General features: G+C 37.8%; 1 protein-coding gene across 1 annotated transcript in view; it reads right to left on the bottom strand.

Moving 5' to 3' along the window:
- Positions 1–507: 507 nt before the first annotated feature.
- Positions 508–22,089, bottom strand: part of LOC134848367 (leucine-rich repeat-containing protein 23-like) — a 28,329-nt gene continuing 6,747 nt past the window's right edge. The window contains exons 2-7 of the mRNA XM_063865778.1: positions 4,496–4,627; positions 3,843–4,056; positions 2,864–2,997; positions 1,837–2,052; positions 1,440–1,583; positions 508–785 (exon numbers count right to left, since the gene is read on the bottom strand). Coding sequence (XP_063721848.1) covers positions 615–785; positions 1,440–1,583; positions 1,837–2,052; positions 2,864–2,997; positions 3,843–4,038 — 861 coding nt within the window. The 5' untranslated portion in view covers positions 4,039–4,056; positions 4,496–4,627 and the 3' untranslated portion in view covers positions 508–614. The remainder of the gene's footprint in view (positions 786–1,439; positions 1,584–1,836; positions 2,053–2,863; positions 2,998–3,842; positions 4,057–4,495; positions 4,628–22,089) is intronic.

Consider the following 22,089-nt stretch of genomic DNA (forward strand, 5'->3'; position numbering starts at 1 on the left):
GAAATTTTTCAAAATATCCCGCGGAAATTTTTCAAAATACAGTTTACCCAAAATATCATTTAAAACAGCCCAACGTTGCCAGGCATAAGAGAAAAAAATTAGGTCAAAATGTTATTAATTAAAGCCAGCCGGTGAACAAAATTTGCAACATTAGCAAAGGTACTCTTACGATAATCTTACGCTAATTTCGTTATATGATTGATTTTTATCCATTTTTGTCACTGCGGGATGCAAGTAGCGCAGAGCGTTCCGAGCTCTACGATTTGAATATTCCAAAATTAAGGAAAAACATAAAAATCAAAAAATTGTCATTTTGTTTATCCAGGCTGTCTTTGAGTTAATCGAAAAAACCAACCTAACGCGATAGCTGTCCCACCCCTGTTGAGATTTGGGTCGGAAAAATTTCAAAATTCTCGTTTGCAATAACATTGCGGAACAGTTTCAAAAAAACTAATCCATGCTCAGAAACCTTCAAAAGCACAAGAAAAATTTGAATTTGATTGTCACAATTCCTCGTACGATATGAAATGATCAAGAAAGTGACAAAGAAAAAATCGAAACAAAAAATTAGGCGAATAATTTGCTAAAATTCTGTCAGGTTCAATTTCTAATCCTCAAGAGTAGTCCATGTCGTCTTCTAGGTCGAAGTCATTGCCCTCCTCGTTCGATCCCTCCTCTCCCCCCATCCCGTCTTCGTCCATGAGGAGGGGGTCCATTCCGTCCTGCTCATCTCCTGCCCCGCCTGGGTTTTCCTCCGCCCTCCTCTGCTCCGAGATCTCTTCGGCCTATAATTCAAAAGTTGAAAACATTTTCTTAGACATTGGAAATGGCTGAATTGAAGACTATATCACATTAAAGGCAGGAGCGGCGCGGGGGGGGGGGGGGTGGGGGACTTTCATAAAAATTTTGTTGGCCTGATTTTTTGGTTTGAGCGAATTGATTTACAGCGCTCTCCCAAATATAAAGCCGTATTTTGGGAAAACGTTCTGCGCCAGAGTCGATTTGCGGGAACAAGCAGAAGCGACGTTTTTAGGCGCTTTTCTGAAGTTGTAATCAAAACGCTATCCACTGAAAACCAGTTTATATTTTAATTATAAGCACATTGTTCCCTTCTCGAAAACAAATTTTTGTTAGTATTAATTATCAAATAATCGTCTGGGATGCGGCCTATAGGAGATAGTAGAAGAGTTAGCTAGAAAAGTTAATGGAGGAAAAACCGACATTTCAATTGAACCGACACGTCATTTCAACAGACATCCAATATGAGTAGATATTTGATATGAATCGATATGTCATCTGCACAGAATTTTGATTTAAGCTGAGACATGAAACGACATCTCATATGAATTGAAGACTTGTCGATTGAGCCGACGTGTCAAATCAGCCGTGATGACATATTTGAACCGAAAAGCATATAACATTGAGATACATTGACTGACCTCGACCCTCTCTTCCTCCGTGTACTCGTCCTTGTCCAGCCGCTCGATTCTCTTCCGAAGTGCAATCAGCACCTCCACTCGATAGTCGTCCTCGTCACTGATCGGACACTCCGACATCACCACACAACGCAACATCGGCAACATCTAAACGCCACAAGCAGCACTCATCATATCAATTGACGAACAATATTAAACTGTGATTTTAGAAACTATTATGAAATATGAACCGTAAACATCACACCTGTTAAATTTGTACTTTAAGTATCTTGCAAGCTCAGATGAAAGTTTGAAACTGATAGAAAAATATGAAACCGCAGAACTTTTTTTATTGAAAAAAATAAATTAACCCTTGCCAAATTACACCGGAGAAAGTGAAGAGAAAAAATTAGTACGAAACCTTGAGTTTTTGCAGCTCCTTTTTGTTTGTGATGTGATTGCTCCTCAAGTTCAAGTACTGCAGTGCCTTGTTGTTCTCATTGAAGCCGTCCAGGTGTTCGATGTGGTTGTCCCTGAGATGCAGCTGCTGCAGATTGCTCAGTTTGTCCACGTCCTCCAGGTACTTGATCACGTTTTGGGCCAAGTAGAGGTTCTTCAGAGTGGGGATGACTAAACCCTAACAAAAAATTGGTGGTATACAAACCAGCTCAAGTATAAAACAGCCGAAGTATCAACCAGTCGAAAATACAAAAGTATTATATAATAGTTATGTAACAATTATGTAAAAGTTACGTAAGCATGCAAGTTTCATTGATGTGACATGACTTAACCTTTCGGCTGGATCATATACTCCGCGCATTTTAGGTTGGTTTATACTTCGGCTGGTTTATTTGCTCTCAGATATTTAGTTGCGGTTTCATTACCCTGATTTTTTTTTCAGATTTGCGAGGAGGTATTTCCAAAACAAGTCATGACACACTTTTTTGGTTGACCAAATTAGCTTTCTGAGCTTTGTTAACTATAATTTGCCAAAAAACATACAAGGTGCCGATCACACTCCTAAATCTGCCAACTGCTATAAAAACAGAAGAGCGATTGATTGAATCACGATCTTAAATTTTATAGGTATTTCACTCATGTTTCCACAAAACAGTTCGTGACAAAAATGTTCAAAACAGCCAAGGCGCCTGAAAACGGGCTGCATAGTTCCACGGCGTTCTCGCAATGAGATTTCGTTTGGTTGTAAATGTAGTAACTTCGACAATGAATGGAATCTAATTTGCACACAATTTATTGTTGTTATATTAATAAATGCCCAAAAAAAAACAATCCAAAAACAAATCATATTGTTTCAAGCTGATTTGTGTCTGGGGATGTTTTGTTTAGGTTGTTTAGTATAAGACTGTTTTGTACATAGACAAAAGACCTTATCACAATTTAAGTTTGTTTGAAGGCTTCTGTGCTGTGAAATCGGTTGATGGACTTGCCTTGGTGCTCCGCAGTTGGTTGCTTCTCAGCTCCAAAGTGTGCAGCATTGTCATGTTGAGAGCGGTAAAGGAAGTGAGTGAGTTGATCTTATTGTATGACAGGTGAAGTACTTCCAGAAGGGGGTGATCCACGCCTGAAACATCATTTTGATCCAAAACGGCAACCAGCGTTGATAACGACTACGCTTTTTATAAATCAGCAAACTACACCTGCAGAAGCGACGAGAGCGGTTGGTAACTTGTATAAGGAGGTTGGAGACCAGGTCGAGGTCCCAGACTCAGGTCCAGTCTTTGTGGGTCGCGCCGCATCCGGATTCACATACAAATTGCAGGTTCGCGCCGAGTCTGAGTCTGGACATTAGTCGCGCCGTGGGTCGTGAAAGTGTGAACATACCAAAATTTGGTCGCGATAGTCTGAACATGCGTCGCGAAAATCTGGACACACTTTTTCCAGACTTTCGCGACTCATGTCCTGAGTTTTCTGACCTTATGTTCAGACTTTCCAGACTCAAACTCTCGGTGCGACTATAGAGTTTGTATCGCGATCCGGATGTGGCTCAACCCAAGGCGAAACTTTATGTCAAGATTTTCCTCGCGACCGAGGTGGCTATGGCGCGACTTTCGCTTTCGCGACAAGGGCGGCGATGGCGCAATTTTCCAGACCAAGGCGGATACCAGCAATGTCAAAGAGTTTTTGAAGAATAATCATTTTTTGGAAAAGTCATGTTTTTTTTTTAAAATTGCAAGACACTGGTACAACCTCTGATGAAGATATTCGTTCCTTAAGCGCCTATAGAAAACATTAAGGACTGTTATGAGCAAAAGTTATTTCTGAACTGTTTTCTGACCAAACGACTGAGCGCATCGCTTTAAAAAAGATAATCAAAACGATTGAAATAAGGCGCACAAATTTGTCAATTATATTTAAATGAACTTGGAAAAATTGTAACCACAAATTTATTACGTAACTGGCACATACCCTCAGCGGCGACAATTTTATTCTTGGAGAAATTGGCCGACTGCAGATAGGGCAACTGGGCGAGGGCGGGCGATGTCAGAAGGTTCCGATCACTCTTCAAAGTGAGCATGTGAGTCAAACAGTTGAGCGGGGAGATGTCTTTGATACTGTTGCTCGAAATGTCAATGTAGCGTAAATGTACAAATGTAGACAACATCGTTATATTTGTCAACTCCTGAAACATTTTCGGAATATAACTCACTCGACCAGATCGATTCTCTGAGTGGTCATAATCTATTTAATGATTTTACACTTTTCAAGACTTACTGGTAATCATTTCTCAAGAATAATTGGTGTGTTGGCTTTAAAAGAATATGTTGTCTTTAAAGAACAAAAGGTTTTTGAATTTAGTCATTATTTGGGGGCAAATGCTATTGCCATTTGAGTCTGACCTGTGAAAATCAGTTCCAGTCGATTTCAATTTCAGCCCAGTCAATTTCAGGCTTGATTCAGTATAGTTCGATTCAGTATAATGTCGCTGTAAATCGCTTCGGATTTTAAATTTATAGCTTCGTAGAAGAAAAAGTTCATCCGAAAGTAAGGCCTCGTTTTAAGTGGTCGTAATAAAAAAGTTTTAAGTTTATTTACCTAATGTAATAAACGTTTTTCTTAACCTTGTCATGGACGTCTAGTCTGACGTATGCGTGTGCGAGGCCAGTGCCCACTTTGCAGAGGAGAGAGATGCTCTGGCTGATGACCTCCAGAGTGAGGGGCTTCGTCAGGGTCTTGTCCTCCTCCAGCTGTTCCTGACAAGGGACATCATCATATTTTCAAACAACCAAAAGTACAGCAATCAGACATTATTTGACTTTTTCAAATTACTTCAAAACTCTATTTTCATTTTGAAAAAATAACATTTCTACTTAACAAGCATGCTCAATACTTCAAGCCTGTCTGATAATTTACAAATTATCAGGTTTTGAAGTTAAAAAAACAATTTAATTCATTGTATATAACAGACACAACACTGCTCGTATCAAGCCCTGAATGTTCCAACTACCTTTAAGGTCCTTAGAGTAGTGTTCACTTATCAAAAAATGATAAGCTTTCAACAAAAAAATCTATATCTATTTAATTTATTTTCATCGATTTTTTGTGGAAATCATCGCCACACACTAACTATGTAAAGAACAAAGTATATAGCAAAGTATCAAATAGATGAGATAGCATGCCTCAGTTCAAGCTCGAAAGATCAATACGGAAGAGGGATTAAATATTCGCTAACGCGTTAACTACAAAAATATATCGCGCGTTAATTATCCAAAATTGGCCAAGCTGGCAATCTTTAAAACCCGATAACTTTACAAAAAATGATCACATGTAAAATATATTTTAAATCTGAGCTCAGTACACCAATATTTTTTGGCTGATATAAAAAAATTACGTAAAAATGGCTAGTTAATAAGTCTAAATTTGCCTGGAGAAAAAAACCACCCCCAGCACAAATATTCCGTCATTTTTTAAAAGAATTTCTGAAAAACAAGACTGCTTGTATATCGGGGCGAAACACTGAAATCTCCAACAGCATTTCAAGGCCAAAGAGAAATCTTGTGGCAGAAACTTTGTTTAATTTTTGTTTTTATTTTACTTCTTTTTTATTTTACTTCTACAATAACTACATAGGGATGTATTTAGCTTCTCGTATCCTAACGGTAAGACATAATAAACTTGCAACAAATCAAATTGCAGCAAAATATTGCGCGTTAATTATCCTAATTTAGCCAAATTAGCAATTTCTAAACCCATATTTTTACAAGAAAAAAAGATTTCTCCTAACAAACTTTCAACCAATTTTCTAAATATGAAAAGTCTCGCCAAGTAATGAACACGCACGGCACCTAATTATCTTTTTCTCAACTTAAAACTAGAGACACTATTGTTTATTGAAAACATTGCACAAAGCAGCAATTCTATAGAAAGACCATGATTCTGTACAGAATCAAAGCATGAATTAAGAATGAATGGATGTAAAATCTTCCGTGCAGAAAAAGCCATTTATTATTAACAGTTTCCAGGAAAGTCACGAAATGTTTGTGCTAGGGTAACTTTATTTTTCCAGGCAAAAATCGATTTTTAATTAATAGTTTTTGATGGAATTTTTTTTAGCTGTCTTGAGCTCCAATTAAAAAAAATGATTTTTGAGCATTTGTCGTAAGATTATAGGGTTTTGAAATTTTGACGCACAATCTCTTGCATTCTCATGGTATGCGTAAGCGGCGGATTAAATCGTTCCAAAATGAATTGAGGCTGACAAGAGTGCTCGTATATAAAGGAAAAAACCTTAATAATCCGAATTCCCCTTAAATGATATCTATTAATTGTTGCCCAGGTGATCAAAACAAACTCAAATTTAATTGCGTTAAGAACCACTTGCTAAGCGCTACGCATGCAATTAGGCCGGTCCCCGTAAAGATAATGTTGAAACACAAAAACTTGGGCAATAAGATACATCAAGAGTGAAAATTTGAGTTTGAGTTTTGATAAAATATTCTGCAACTCAGTTCAATTTGGAGCATTTTTGTAGAGTGGGATAATTGCTACATATAAAGAACTCGCGTTACGCTTTCAGCGTCTCGCATAGAACTTTCAAGGCGGGTTTAATTTTGTCAAGAACAAGACCATTTTTTCCACTTTTGAATGTAGGGATTCAATGTTTTCAATGGGGTAATAAAATGATGGTACAAACTTTAATTTCAAACTCGGAAGAAAACTTTTCAAAATGTTGGTATAAACTACCGCTGATATTGACTGAACAAAAAAAAATCCCCCAGCATAATAATTCCGCACATTGTTTGAAAGTCAGAAGAAAAATGTCAGTCGATTGTAGAAATTATGATTTATAACTAATATGCACGCTTAAAATAATTTGTTTCCCCTATTTTTGATTTGCCAGGGGCACTACTCGTTGTGCTCCAGAACCCGTAGTTTTACACTTGATACTTTTTACATTTCCGATTGTTATGTTTGTTTTATCAAATTCAAATTCAAACGAGACTGCTCGTATCAGGGCGAAGCTCTGAATGTTCCGAATGCCTTTTAAGGTTTTTGGAGCAGTAATAACATTAAAAAATTGAATGTAATAAAACAAAAGGAAATTTTTTTTCTTCTAAAATTTGAATATTTTTATGAAAATCATCCTTCCACACGCCATATAAAGTACAAAAGGATAGATTTTGTAACAAATCAATTATGGCAAATAAGCTTCCTTGAACCAATTTGGAACAATTTCTAAGACGGATTAGCTCTCCGCTTACGCGTTAATAGCGCGAAATATATCGCGATTAATTGTCCCAAATTGGTCATAATGGCAATCTTTAAACCCCCATAACTTTACGAAAAATAATCACAGGTGAAATATCTTTTCAAATTTAAGCTCAAGACAACAATAACTTTCGAATGATATTTAAAAAATTCCGTCAAAAATGGCTGGTTAAAAATTCGAAATTCGTCTGAAAAAAAACCCACCCCGAGCACAAATATTCCGTTATTTTCGTATCAAAAGTCGGAACAATAAGTGGATAAGATATAAGTCACAAGACCCAACAGTCACCTATTTATTGTTGTAAACTAGTCCTATTGTTTGTTGGTATGTTCTTGCCGTAGCATTAAGTGAGAGCTTATAGTGAAAGAACCCTTGTTGAACTTAGTACAATCTAAATTATAGATGTAACATGCCTTCAGAGCCAATCAAGTAGTATTGTATCGTGTCCCGGATCCTAAGGGGGGGTCCTTCCTAAGGGGGGGGGTCCTCACGTAAAGCAAAATCCTAGGAAAGGGGTCCTTAATTTTTTGGAGGACCCCTATCCTAGGATTTTGTAAATGATCGCAAGTTCCCACCCCTAAAGTAAAAGACCCCCTCCTTAGGATCTTGTTAAGCTGAGCTCAACAACCGGGACGCGATACAATAATTCCTTCTAATTCCTTTGAAAGCGGTCCCTTTTCCCGCGATAATTAAAATTAATCGTCCTAATTCCTGAACTTTTCTTTTTTTGTCCTAGTTTCATGTGGATATCATTTCCTGGCTTTCTTTTTTTCGTCAAAGATTTGTCATGCTATTAAAGTTTGTTATTGAAAACAAGCCTAAGGATTTCACACATTTGTTTGAATTAACACTTGGTTTGCGTCTACTAGTTTATTTGCCTGAAGCTATTTATGTTAAAACAGTGATTGAGCTCAATACGAGTATTTTATTAGTTGTAAATTGGTAAAAACCAAAACATATACAACTCGAAGTATAAAAAGGACGAACAGTAAAAATCATCTGAAAATATATGTTTCAGACTTTAATGTTTATTGTTTTGGTTTTCTTTGCGCTGTTTTTTAGATGGTCGTTCTTCTGAAGCTTCAGATAAAATAAATGGGTTTTTTATAGGGGGACCTTCACGGACTCGGCTACTAGAAGCTTCTTCTTCTTCTTGCAGCTCTGCTTCTGAGTGGGGCCGCTGTAAAAATCCCCAATCCGGAAGTGTAAAATCGGGAGAACTGTTATCAGTTTCATTGTATGAGTTGGCCCACTCGGTGTCCATGTAAATGTCTTCTAGAAAAGCATTTTCTTCAGCGGCTTTATGGCCAAAGGGCACTGTCGAAATTCCGTCGAAAAGTAGAAAACCTTTTAAGTCGAATGGTGATAATGCAAGTTTATTTAGTTTCACTGTCATATTGGTGTGACCTTTCGAAACTATATTATAGTTGTACACTCTCATTGTTTTTCCAGTGAATAATGTGTCCCTGAAGGTTTGGTGGACCAGTTCTCTCTGTGCACTCCGTTTAATTCCTTTGGCACTCAATTTTTGAGTGCCTTCTAAACAGAAGCAAAATTATTATTCTTTTCTACAACGTAGGGGATAGCTTCATTTCACTTCAGCAACTCAATTTATACCGAACAAAATTTGATTCATTTTACCAAAAAAGAGCAGAAGACTCTAAATTATGATTAAAAAAGAGGAAAAAAGAGGGAATATGTGGTCAGATAAATCAACATTTAGGCAACATTGTATAATGTTGCCTAAATCAGCTAAATGCCCATAGTTTAATGCAACAAATTAAGGGGTGTAGGTAGGTTCGTGGTGGTAATTTTGTTCTGTAAAAGGTAGGAATGGGGGGTGGAAGGGTGGCTTAAAATTTATTTACCATTAAGGACGACCGAATATAGTTTCGGTTTTAGGGCGATGAATTCTCTGATCGGCTTCCCACCAGTCTCGTCTTTGAACTTCAGCACAACTTTCTTGTTGGTATCCTCGAACAAGAAATGGTCCTTATCGTAATTTGAAAAGTCGAAATCAGCTTTTATTTTCTCCAAGTCTCGGTAAACGTCATCAGTTTTTATAGCGTAAATAAAACTATCCGTGTCGGAGTAAAGGAGTTCCAAGTTTAGATTTGGTTTCATTTTTTGATAATGAAACTGAAACATGAAACGCTTGGCGAGGTCTAGGATGGCCGCACCAACTATCATAGGTTTATCCCACAATATTTTTGTTACTGAAAAACTAATTGTGGCTAATTGATCGTCAATGATTTGAAAGCTTTTCATTGTGCTCAGAGCTGTTTTTTGTAAAAGTTCTCTCTCATTCCTTACAATCTCCAGCTTCTTTCTTCCTAACTTAGACTCCATTGTCTTACCGAAAGCTGAATTAACAATTAGCTTGTAGAAGTTCTCCTGGAATTTATTTACCGCGGCTTTTCGTAGGCGGGTGTTGAGGTCGACAAAGGGTGCCATCCAGTGACTTTGGCGGAACTGAAGAACTTTTCCGAGGTGAGTTATTTTCATTCCCAGCTCATGGTACAATTTTAGGGTAAGGTAGTGCAAAACATAACCTTCTTTAGGATGCAAGGTCTGTAGAAGCTTTGGCACTTTTGGCAGTGTGGTGATTCCCAATTTTCCCAACATGTCGACTTGCTCGTTGCTCATTGCACCGATGTCCACTACTTCACGAGAGGGGGCAAGGGGGTAATCAGCAAAGAAGTCGTGAAGCTCTTCGGGTATGGTTAAATTGACTTCAACTATATAACCCCACTCTGAGGTTTCGCTGGTGAGCAGTATGTCTGCCAGACTTTTTTCAACTATTGAAAAATCGTTTAAGGGCAAAGGGCAGTGTTTCATTATCCCCCCGTACAAATTGTTTGCATCAATATTGAGGATGTAGCTTGATGGTTCTGAGGGCGAAAAATCGTCGAGGTATTTATTGTTTGCTTTGTAAAATCGGCGCGCGTAAACCGACGACATGCCTCCTCGTATCATTCGCTGCACAAGGTCTAGATGTTCACGGTCCGTTAAGAGTTTCAGTTCGGGCTTACAAACTTTTAGAAAGGCGTCCCCGGAAAGGTTACTTGCCGTGAAGTAACAGGCGCAATCCAGCCCGTATGTTTGATAGCACACTTCCCGAAAAGCTTCGAAAACGGAAGCAAGCAATAGCACATCTGTAGTCAAGTACAAGTCGTGGTAATCACCAAGTGAGCCACACTTCAGTTCGGTGAAAATTTTAAGGGCATGATTGTACTCGCTTCTTGAAACACTCACATCCCCTCCTGTTAGACTATTTTTCCACATTGCTCGTGGGGGAAGGCGAGTTTCTCGGAATTTTTCGAATGAGTTGAAGTATGAGTAGGGGTAATGCCCTTTCTGTTTCAACAGACTGACTTTTTCACGTGAGTGGCCGAGTTTTTCAAAATAGTTCTCCAGCAGAAAAAACTTTTAGTTGGGCAAATTATCGACAAGTTTTGCCAACGATGCTAGCATGAACCTATACGAATCGATGAATCTCAGATTTTCGTAGAGTTTTTTGATTTTTCCGTTTTTGTCCGTGTACATTTTTATGTAGACTGAGATTGTCAAGGATAAATATTTTTCTTCAGATGCGGGTATTACGGAAAAAGTGTTTTCCGAATCGCTTTTTTCCAGCGCTTTGATTATAAAGTGTAAATCATAATTTGACAAATTATGAGCTACCACTGGAATGTAATTTGTTGTTTTTCTATTAATGTTACACTCATTGTGTGCCCAACCCAGGAACTTGTTGGTGTAATGGCAATGATCAAGTACCACTTGATCATTGTCGGAAAAATCATTCTCGCATATCCAACAAATTGTAGCATCTTCCCGTTCCTGGTCTGTTACACCAGTGAAAGTGTAATATTTTCTTTTTTCTACGTAAATTTGTCTCGCTAACGATTCAAGGGAGCTAATTAGCTCTTCCATCACATTCGGTCCTCTTTTAAGCTCAAACTTTAACAGGTCTTTTTTCCCAAATTCGATTACTGCTAACGCGTAGCCGCACGGTTGATGGATTTCAATTGTTTGCGTGCTAGATTTTCGCGGATCAGGTTGCGGTCCGTATACTGGTAAGAGCAGTGACTCCAAATCAAAGTAGATTACTCTGGGTACGTACCAACGAGCTGTTAAGTTTTTGAACTTGTGGTCATCTTTTCCCGGCTTGGGCATTGTTATGACGACATCTTCGTCTTGGTAGCACAGTTCTTGATGTCTTCTCAGAGTTTCGAATGAAGCGCATGTGTGGAAACATTTGCGACAAATCTCAGATTGAAATCGGTGCACTTTGTGCCGCACGTACTCGACCAATTTCTGGAGATCACTTATCAACACATAGTGATATTTTGATCCATCTGTCAGCAGCAACAAGTCCACAATCAGGCTAGTAGTGAATCTGCTCGATACTCTTATGGGCAACAATTCGCCATCGTTGTACCTGAACAGAAAAATAATTTTTATACCTAGGTTTGGAATGAAATAAAAAGGGTGTTTGAATAGGTGAAGAACATTATTGAAGGAATTTTAAAATTTTTAGAAGGGAATTAGAATTTGCTTACCGGAAGACGTTGATTTGACAATTGTTCAACTTTTCAAATCTGTCCATATCCATCAGACCCATTGGCATTTCGTATTCCCCATTGATTTTCACAATTCCTTCTTTGTCGAGATTGTAGGTTGAGACTTTGTTTTTCTCCAGCCACCGTCTAGATGTGGGGTAGAGGACCGGCTCATTCACATTGTGATATGCGGCAACAAAGCAGTAGAGAAAGCAACGGTCATCATCTTTAGTGTTGATATTTGTGAGCAGAGTAGATGCTGCGCTGAGTGCATCAGGTAGCTCGAGGTAGGATCCTGCTCTTATTGGTGAGAAGGCCGCGAAACTGATTTGCAATTTTTCAATTCTGTCAATAATCCATCCGCTACCATGAGAAGAGAACGAATTGACTTGGTTGACCATATGTTCAATCAGTTCCAAGAATTGAACCCCAGCTATTCCCTCGAAGTACACTGTCAATGTCTTAGTGTTCAGAAACAGCATGGTCCTTTCGAAGTTTCCACTGTCCCCGTCTTGCACAGTGGGAATTTTGATCATTCCCACTTCCACGTGGAATTGCACCTTGTTCGGACCCTCTTTGAACCTTTCCAGTATAAGAGCATCTATTTCCTCCTTGTTTTGCATCATGACTTGAAGCAAATCCATTTCTTTTTCACCAACTTTGAGATCGTATCGACGCAATTTGCCTCTGAACGCGCTTTCCGTTGGGGCAGCGGAAGACGTCGTCTCAATGCCGTTCCAAACTGGCAATGCGTGCTTCTTCAGCAAGTGTTGTCCATAGCTTTCCGCGGTGAGAAATATTGTATGGCAATAGATACAATGACTATTCGAAGTCATGTCATGTACCAGCTCGACGTGCTCTCGGGCTTCCGACAAACTCTCGAATGACTCGAGACACTCATCGCAAACAGTTTGAGGAGGAGGGGGAGGAAGGATCTTATGAACTTTTTGCTCATGTCTTCTCAAGTTCCTTTTAGAGCTCAGTATTTTTCCGCACTGCTGGCAAGGAACAGGTGTCGCGATAGAAGTAGAGTTCGGCATTGTTTGTTGAAATTACTGAAGTAATTCAGGAAAATTTCAAGAAGTAGAACTGGTTATGAAAAAGCAAAAGCGAGAAGTGACTAGCACCAAAAAACTTTGCGGGTAAGGGCAAGTAGAAGCCATTAACGAGAGTTATACTTCGCCATCTTGACAATAAGTACTTTCCTTTCCATAAACAGGGTTTATTCTAGCTTTAAGCTCTATATGTCTCATCACTCTGCTCAAGTGCAGGGGTTTTGTATACTAAAAACTGATTCATTTACAGCCTCAAACTTTTGCTGTTAATTTTAAGGGTTAGCGATAAAGTTTTGGCATTTTTTAGGGGACTGGTTTAGACTTTCATTAACATTTCAGCACTAAATTACAAAATTTAAAGCTTAGAAAGATTCAGATAGAGCCTAAAACTTTTTCTGACTAATTTTAACCGTGAAACAGTAATTTCCTAATGATTTCAAGCCCACTTCTTGGTTTGCGTAAATAGGTATAATAAAAAGTAGAAACATGAGATAAAAGTATTCAGAAAGTAAAGCCCTCAACTAACTAATTAAGTTGAAATAAACTAGTAAACTTAAAAAATGAAAATTTTGCAAATTTGACACCTTGATAGTTACCGATGCATGATAAGCATAGATTGTCATTTGAATGTGTAAAAGATATCGGAATCAAAGTTTCCTTCATGTCATTCAGTGTCCCGTGAAACATTTCATATCATGTCCTTCGAAATATTAAGGCATGGCCGTTTGGTTTAAGGGGCAATAGCTAACCCGGCGTTGCTCGTCGCTACGCTCCTCGGGAACGCCTCCCGTTCTGTAATTTCAAGTGAAATTTTTTTTTCAAAATAAAGGAAAACCTCAAACTTTTTATGTTGTGAAAAAAGGAAAAGCAATGTTTAAAAAAGTGTCTTTTAAATCTATCAACAAAAAAACCAGTAAGTTTTGTGGGACCTCGAGCACAGTTCTACTGGTCAAGTTCGAAATTTAAAAAACATAATTTTTTAACTTCTTTTTTCCTTCATTTTTAGCTTGAATTATTCGTTCTCGTTTTAAATTCAAGTGAATGTGGTTTGAAATTTTTAGGAGCTATCTGATACGTAATTAGGACAAGCGTAGAAATTAAAAAAAAACAATTATAGCCCAATCAATGAGAGTAGACGCTTAAAAAGTTGTGATTTTTTGAGAAAATCTGATTTTTGTGAAAATATTGAAAAAAAAATTGGGAAAAAATTTTTTTCTCTCCAAATCCATTGAAACTACCCTCAATCAATTTGCCATGAATTCCTGAGCAGGGTTAAGGGTCATGTTCATTTTTCGAAAAAAAAACATAATTTTTTTTTTTCACATTTTTACCAAAAAATTTTCCTTTTTACACCCAAAACATGTATATGAATGTAATATAATGCAGATTTATGGCTTAAAACACTCTCTGCTACTTTGCATAAGACCTGGCTAACCCCACCGGGCACAAAGTATGATGAGAGAGAGGACAGAGAGTGTTTGATAAAAAAGCCAAATAAATATGGTTGGAATACCAACAAGAAAATGTTGGACCCTTCCATATTTATCTTTCTTTTGAAAAGAAAGCAATATCCCGAAAAGGATATTCCAAATGGGGTTAACTACTGAGCAAGTGTATTTATCTCTCTCTCTCTCTCTCTCTCATTCTTTCTCAAACAACAATTTTAGCGTAAAATTGATCTCGGTTTGTGATTTTTTTTCTAGTTTTTCTCTAAGATTTTGCTGAAAACTTTACGGGACAAACTTTAATTGATCTATTAAGCAAAATAAAAACTGAGACAAAAAAATATACACACAGTAATGTTAAAACAGCTTAGAAGTCAAATCAAACAAAAATGAAAATATAAAACCTTGGAATAATATTTGAAACAAAGGAAAGTTTTTTGTTTAAGTTATTAGAAACCTCGAAACTGTAGTTTTCTCTTTTTTGGCGCATAGCAAGCTGCATTTGGAGGAGTGCCTTGAATGAGATCTGGGGTGACTAGATCAATTGTCTCCGCACTAGATGAAACCCGAGCATCCGAATAGGAAGTTGATTGTTCTGGAGTTGAAACTGCTCCCCTAACAAACGACTCGGGAGACATTGCTGTCGGAATATCCCAGTACGCTTCGCGCTCTGCAGAGTCACGAATACATCCCTCCTGATTTTCATACAACGGCATTGACTCGCAGTCATACGCGAAGAGAATTTTTCTTGGAGACTGCTCGAGCGAGGTTGTGTCGTTTATCTCCGTCTTTTCTAATGCCGGATAGCTCTCGTGAATAGTGCAACTCTCGTACATTCGTTTTCGATTCTGTCTAAGTAGATCGATGTGATCAAGGAGGTAGTTCGGTAGCATGATATGACTTTTTGTAGTCCATTCCTCGTTTTGATTCTCGTCGTTTTTTCGGGGAGCCAAGTCATTGAACGGACTTGCTGTAGACGGAGAGACTCTCTCTTTCTGTTGATGGATGACTGCAATCGACTCTCTCGTGTATGTTTGGTAGATAATTGTTCTTTCTCGATCAGACACTGAGATTATTTGTAAAGGACTAGTCATGACTTGAAGAGGTTTAAAGTTTTGTTAAAATGAAATGACTGAACTACCGAAATGAAATTGAGAGAATGAAAAGTATGAAAAGTTTATTAATGAGAATGAGATCAGGAAAGGGGTGGCATAGTTCAATTAAGTCAAAGCTAATAACTTTTTAGGCGAGGCTGTCAAATTTTATTCATTCTTTTAAGCAGGACGCCTGAGGTCATGTTAGGAATGAATGTGAAAACCCGATTTTTTAGATTTATGTGACAGCTTTATTATAGTGGCTACGGGCGAAAGCACTCAAAATCAAGTTTTCATGATAGTTTGCCAGACAAGTATTGTTATGCTGTTAGAAATTCATTACCATGATTCATAACAGTCATTAAAATAACCGTCACAATAAATAACACTAGAAGATTTTTAGAGTATAGCCGGGGGAAAAAGTAACTAAATACCCATATAAAAAGAGGTTTATCGTTAAAGAAATTATATCCTTGGTGATTAAGTCTTATCAATATGGCTTAGGGCGCTCGTAAACTTTATCACCTAAATTTTTACTTTGGGAGCGCATGATCTGTCTCGTATACTGTGATCAGTCATTCTTCAACGTTCCACACTAAAAACCAGTTGGTTGTTATTCATTTATAATGTACGCTTCTCTTGACACGGATGTAGACTATTTCGATGATTTTAGGGATATATCTTCGAATGATAAACGTTTAGTTAGAGTCGGTGCAAAAACATTCGCACAGACCGGTACTTACATAACTATCAAATTGTACAAAAAAGACGAAGAGGGAACTTTCAAGTAACGACAAGGAATAACTTTGTCAACTGGTGAATTCGAGTCCTTGGCGGACAATTACACAAAAATTAAAAGGTTGACGAAAGCAAAAAACTGCGACGTGACTGAAAAACTTAGAAAAAAGCGTAAAAAATCTTCATGCTCTGAAAAGGAATGCGAAAGTGAAAACGATGATAACTGTCGGGTTGTGTAACATTATCAACTCGTTATTCTATTGAAACTTCACAGCAATGGTTAAAGCCATGTATGAGCAATCCCCTGATTATTTCAAACAGTTCCGTAAAAATTACAAATTTTTCATCCTGAATCATGAACCCAACTTTTCAGGCTTCGCTTCAAAAGCAAATTTTGCAGTATCCTCCCATTCGAATAAATTAGATTTTTGCAACCATTCGATTGACAACGAAAAACATTATCATGTGCTGGTCGAATTTACGAAAGAGTCTACCAATTTACTTAACAAGATGACTTCAAAAGCCTTCGTTGTTCCTTGTCTTCTCTCTACATTCAAATATTTAATTTTGGGTTGCTCCAACTATGAATTGTCTGGCCCTCTGATGGAAAAACTGAAAATAGCTGTGAATTATAACTCCATCAACAACTTAGATGTTAGTGGTGTTCCAGTTCGCAGACGATTGCCTCAAGTTTGCTTCGGCTCGCAGACTAAATCTGTTCAAACTCAAACTGACCTGATTACTAACGTAACAATTGAACGGTTTACTATTATTTTGAATGGTGAAAACGCTGCTGAGTTTTCTAAAATAATTGACATAATTTTAAGTGGGTATGGTTGTATGGAAATTGATTCAAACACTTTGTTTGTGAAATTTATCATGGAGAAGAAATTCAAGTTTTAAATATTGGTTTTCTTTCGCTCTTGTATTTCAAAAAAAATGTTACTACACAAGCGGGAGGCGTTCCCGAGGAGCGTAGCGACGAGCAACGCCGGGTTAGCTATTGCCCCTTAAACCAAACGGCCATGCCTTAATATTTCAAAGGACTTGATATGAAACTTTTCGCGGTTCACATGAACTTGCAGAAAAAATTTTTGTTGTTAATAAGAATGAATTGAAAAAAAAACGAATTTATAAATTTTACAAAAACATCAATAAATTAATTTAGAATAACATATGTTTGGCAAATCTTATCAAATCATGATCATTAAGTTTGAAACCTATTGGAAATTTGTTTGTGATTATAACATGAGCAACATAAATACAATAAAGTCCGCATAACACTGAATCAGCTGATTGTATTGGTTTTTTCAACAGTAGCTGATTTCCCTCGTGAATTGTACGTCGCATATTCTTGTACACGAGGGGATAATCACATAATCGTTTACCTAGAGGATCTGCGAAGAATATCTGTCCTCCAGCTTGAGCAAAAAGCAACCAGTGTGTTCCAGGTTGATCCGATGGTGAGGCATTCATAATCATGAATGTATTATCGTTTTTCAGTACTGAAGAGCATGGCAAATCTGCCGGAAAAACACCTCTAAAGCGATGTTTCAAATGTTTACAACGGTTAATAATTTCTACTAGTTGAAGATTATCCATGTCTATCTTAGGTCATAAGAGTGTTTTTGGTAATTTTTCTATCTTAAAGCACATAAACTGTTGATGCACGCTCTCCCATAAACAATAACTCGACGTTATTACCGAGACCTGCGTCAAACTTGAGTTCGAGCGAAATAGTGCAATTGGTCAATTCAGGATGAATAAAATCGTGTGAAGCCTCCTGAGTAGACGTGAGATCAAAAGCCATAATATAATGATTATCATAATTAGCGAGACTGATTCCATGACTAGTGTTTAAAACAAAATCAAGAGCCTCAAGCGTATTGTAATAAATTCTTTTATTGTCTGATGTTGAGATGGCAATGGGTAGACCGTTTCTGTACACGATGATCTCATTCAACCCAAATTTCTGGTAATGAAAAGGGTTTGTTCTATTAGTACCCAAATATGCTTCGTTTATGCTCATTGCTACTATCATTCTTCGAACAGGTTCTTTTGCAAAAACATCCTCTTGTCGCCAGCTTTGTACTCCTGCAGTTGCGAGAAACGTTTTTGGTACTACTTCGATGTAATTGTAAATTGCCGGGTTCTTCAACAAAGTTTTTTCTATTGATGAGAGAACATAGTCAGTCACAGTCATCTTTCTGACATAGAGGTTAGCTTCGATTATTTGGACCTTGTAGTGTTTAGCTGCATCTTCAGATATGACAACAAAATCATTAGGAGAACGTCTAAGAGACAATCTTATTGTCACACCGCTAAGTAGATGCTTGTCACACGACAAAAAGTCGCAAGCAATTTTACCAAATAGCTTCAGCTCGCTCGAGGCCGCAACGAGACCTTTACGCTCCGTAACATCATCAGCTCTCCTTCCAGCACCGTCAATGGCTGATGGATTTTCTTCATAATAATAACCTTGACAAGCCAACCATGTTTTCTTAGCATCATTACCGTATGAAAACTCGGTCTCAATAAAGCTTTTATGGGCAAAATTAGCATTGGTAGTTGATATTTTTTCACCATTCAGAGACAGTGTACACTCAGAAAATAATGAAGATAAAGGATTGTTAACAAAATACGGCGTATCTCTGTTTACCGCCTCTGTAGCATGCGTTCGAAGCACGTTTCCATTGCTTCGAACAATTCGTGCAACTATTTCCAAACGAGTACGTTGAAGATCGATGAAATTATTTCTGTCGCCGAGTACTTCAAACTCGAGCATAGGACCATCAGGAGAGTAGGAAGGTCCAATTTTTTGGGTGAATGCATTTTCAAAAGTGACAAGTAAAGGCGGTTTCTCAAATAAGTCCAAGGAGCTGTGAGTTGCTTCACTCGGGATTAAATTAGAAATCATTTTTAACCCTTGTAAAGAAATCGGAGCGACTTCTCTGTGCAGTTCGTTTTCTAGGAATGACGCGTCTCGTTTTTCGTTTAAACGCCGTCGTTCTTTTCGGATGACTTTTCCGAGATCTACTTCCTCCTCCTACTTGCTTTTTGATTGTTTTTCTAACGGTGCTTTTGAGTGCCTGCTTAGGATTTTTTCTTTTTGTTGCAACTTCTATCAGTTCTGGAGCTGCCTGAAGAAGTAGTTCTTTTCCGATTTTTTTAGCCGCGGGTATCACAAATTTTCGAGCCAGTGGAAGTGCGACTCTTCCTATTCCCAAGGCTAAATCACCGAAGCCACTGCCTCGTTGTCTATAATGCCCCGAGAAATGTGGTAGGTTTGCTTGGTTGTGGTAATATGAATCCATTTTGATCAATTGCTAAACTTTTGAAATTTCAAAGTCAGAACAACTTTTCCCCCTCCAGCGAAAGGAACAAGTCCTCCAGTTTCTGTGCGCAAGTTCACAGAAATATTGGAAATATTATTGACCAAAAGTTTTTTAAAATCCAAATTACTAAACACTTTACGATGATTCGGTTCAATTGTACATGCGTAACCGTTTTTCACTCGACGATTTGTATCAATGACTCGTAAAAGGGATGCTTTTGTGTCTCCGACTATTTGATAATGAATTATGTCCAGATAAATAAACATAAGCTGAGTACCAGCGCATACATCAACGGGATAGTCAGCAATAAGATCTTGGGTAGAGAATGTGCTATGTTTCGTGCTTCCTTGTTTGTAACCTATATGATAACCAGTTCTATCTCTGACGCCTTTGAATCCAAGTAGACTAGGAATTTGCGGGCTTGAAAAAGTTATACCTTCCCAATAATGCAGCCATAAGGAAAGATGTTTGGTTATTGGATCTATTACGTAATCCAATTTCTCTAATTCTGTCTTTCGACGAATCTCGTCCAGTATTTGATCAATGCTCGTATATTCTCCTTTTGTTATTTTTGCTGTTTCTCCAAGGTAAGGTCTGGAGATCTTGTCTTTCTCAACTTTCATGCTTGCTATAACCCGATCTTTTTTGTAGTACACAATGTTGTTGTCAGTTACGTTGTTTATCTGAGTAGGGAAGGTAATTTCTGTAACTGCTACTCTCCATTCACCTTGCAAATTTATTTCTTCACTCAGGAGATTTTTGAAGTTGGCCAGAGTGTTATCTTTAAAAACGTTCATTGATGCAGATGAAACTAGGGTAATTGTGAAGGAAGGGGGAACATTATGGGTGAAAAGGCTGTTGGAAGTGCCCTCAGTCATAATTGTCCTTCTCCAGAACGCGAATTAGTTCAGACTCGTAAAATTTTCCCTCAATCGGTTCTCTGTTAGAATCAATCAAATTGTATGTTGGGGGATTTTGTGTTGGTATGTCAAAAACTTCAAACTCTTCATCGGTGAACGATTGTTTGTAACCCTTGCGAAAACGTATGTCTACTTTGGCAAGTCTAACATAATCACCAACATAAAGCTTTGGACGTCGAACTAACTTCAAAGACTGTTCTGCTCTTAATGAAATCAGGCGAGGAACATCTTTTTTAGTTACTTTATTTGGTGCAAGATTTGTGACACGATTTGTTCTCGAATTAATTGCATTGACAAAATCTTGCAATTTGTCAATGTATGAGTAAGTCCATTTATCCTCCAAGTACTTATAAATAAGATTTTTCAAGGAACGGATATTTCTCTCAGCGAATGCGGACTTTTTCTCGCTCTCTGTGCTATATGTGTTTATGCCTTTCTTTTTACATAATGCTTCGAAGGACCCTTTAAACTCTGTGCCCTTGTCCACCCATACTTTTTCCGGTTGTTTTGTCGCTATCATTAGTTTGAACGCTTCTGCTGTTGTAGTAGCATACTTTGATTTCAGGGGTTGCACTCTGAGATAGCGGGACATGCAGTCAACTGCAACAAGCATATACTTAACATCATGGTTGTACTGGGCAAGTTTATCAACAAAGGCCAGATCTAATGACCAGATTTCGTCGATATCGTAAACTATGACCTTGAGTCGCGGCGTTTTTCGGATCACAGTTCGATATTTCGTGTAAGCAGGTTCAGTATGAAGGAAATGTTTAACTTTCTTTCGCGACAAATTGCTTGCTTTTATCAAGTTGTTCACACTACCAAATAACGCGGGACCTTTGTCACTGTATTTAGATTTCAACAATTTTTCTTCAATCTTGGTAATTTTCCCATTGTTTTGTTTGCGCCTTCGTCTTTTCTGACGTTGGAGAATCTGAATCGTTATGGGGCGTTCCGTATGAGTCAGAGCCTTCTTCTGACTCTTTTTCACGTTTTTGGTTTTGGGTTTTTCTATTACCGCTGAGACTTTTTCGTTTGTGTTTTTTACTTCTCTTAAGGTTTGCACTACTTTTTTCCTGCCAAGTGGGTGACGTTGAGCGGGTTCTTGAGAGTCCGGGTTCTCGTTTATCTTGAGCGTTAATAGGCGCTGACTGAACCGCGTGTTTGGCATTTCGATTTATTACCAGGTTTTCATTCAAGTTGAGAGCAGTTAAAATGTTAATGAACGCCGGATTGTGTAATTTTTTCGTTGGTTGTTGTATGTCGTATAAAAATATTGTAGCTTTAAGTCCTGTTGGTACTTTATCTACATATATCACCTCATTGTCACGGTTTATGGTTACTCTTTCTGAATTTTCTATGATTTCAAGTACGGTTTTTGCTCCAACAAATTTTTTGTCTTCTAAAACTTGTAACTGTGCTAAAATGCTTTCAGTCTGTCTATTGTGTTTCTCTTCTAGTATTTCGTCTTTAACACGTTCGACCGGTACTTATTCATCGTCCGTTAACAGTTTAAGCTGTTCTTGTTGGGGCTCAACATTATCCGTAAATGTTTCCTTCGTTGCAGTAGTCTTACTAGTTTGTGGAGGTAATTGGTCCTAAGCCGGTTAAGATAGGACAGTTGAGCATTTTTATGTTTAATATTATTATCATGAAGAACACGTGCAGCATGTGGCTGCTCTTTAACATATAAGTGTTTCGGAATTAAAATGAATTCTTCAGCAGTCATCATTAAGTTGTGAGGTACTTGAAACAAAAATAAAGTATTTGTCGAACTAAATGGAAGCCTTCTTTACT

Source organism: Symsagittifera roscoffensis, chromosome 6 (assembly GCF_963678635.1).
Source record: "Symsagittifera roscoffensis chromosome 6, txSymRosc1.1, whole genome shotgun sequence".
In the NCBI taxonomy this organism is placed as follows: domain Eukaryota; kingdom Metazoa; phylum Xenacoelomorpha; order Acoela; family Convolutidae; genus Symsagittifera; species Symsagittifera roscoffensis.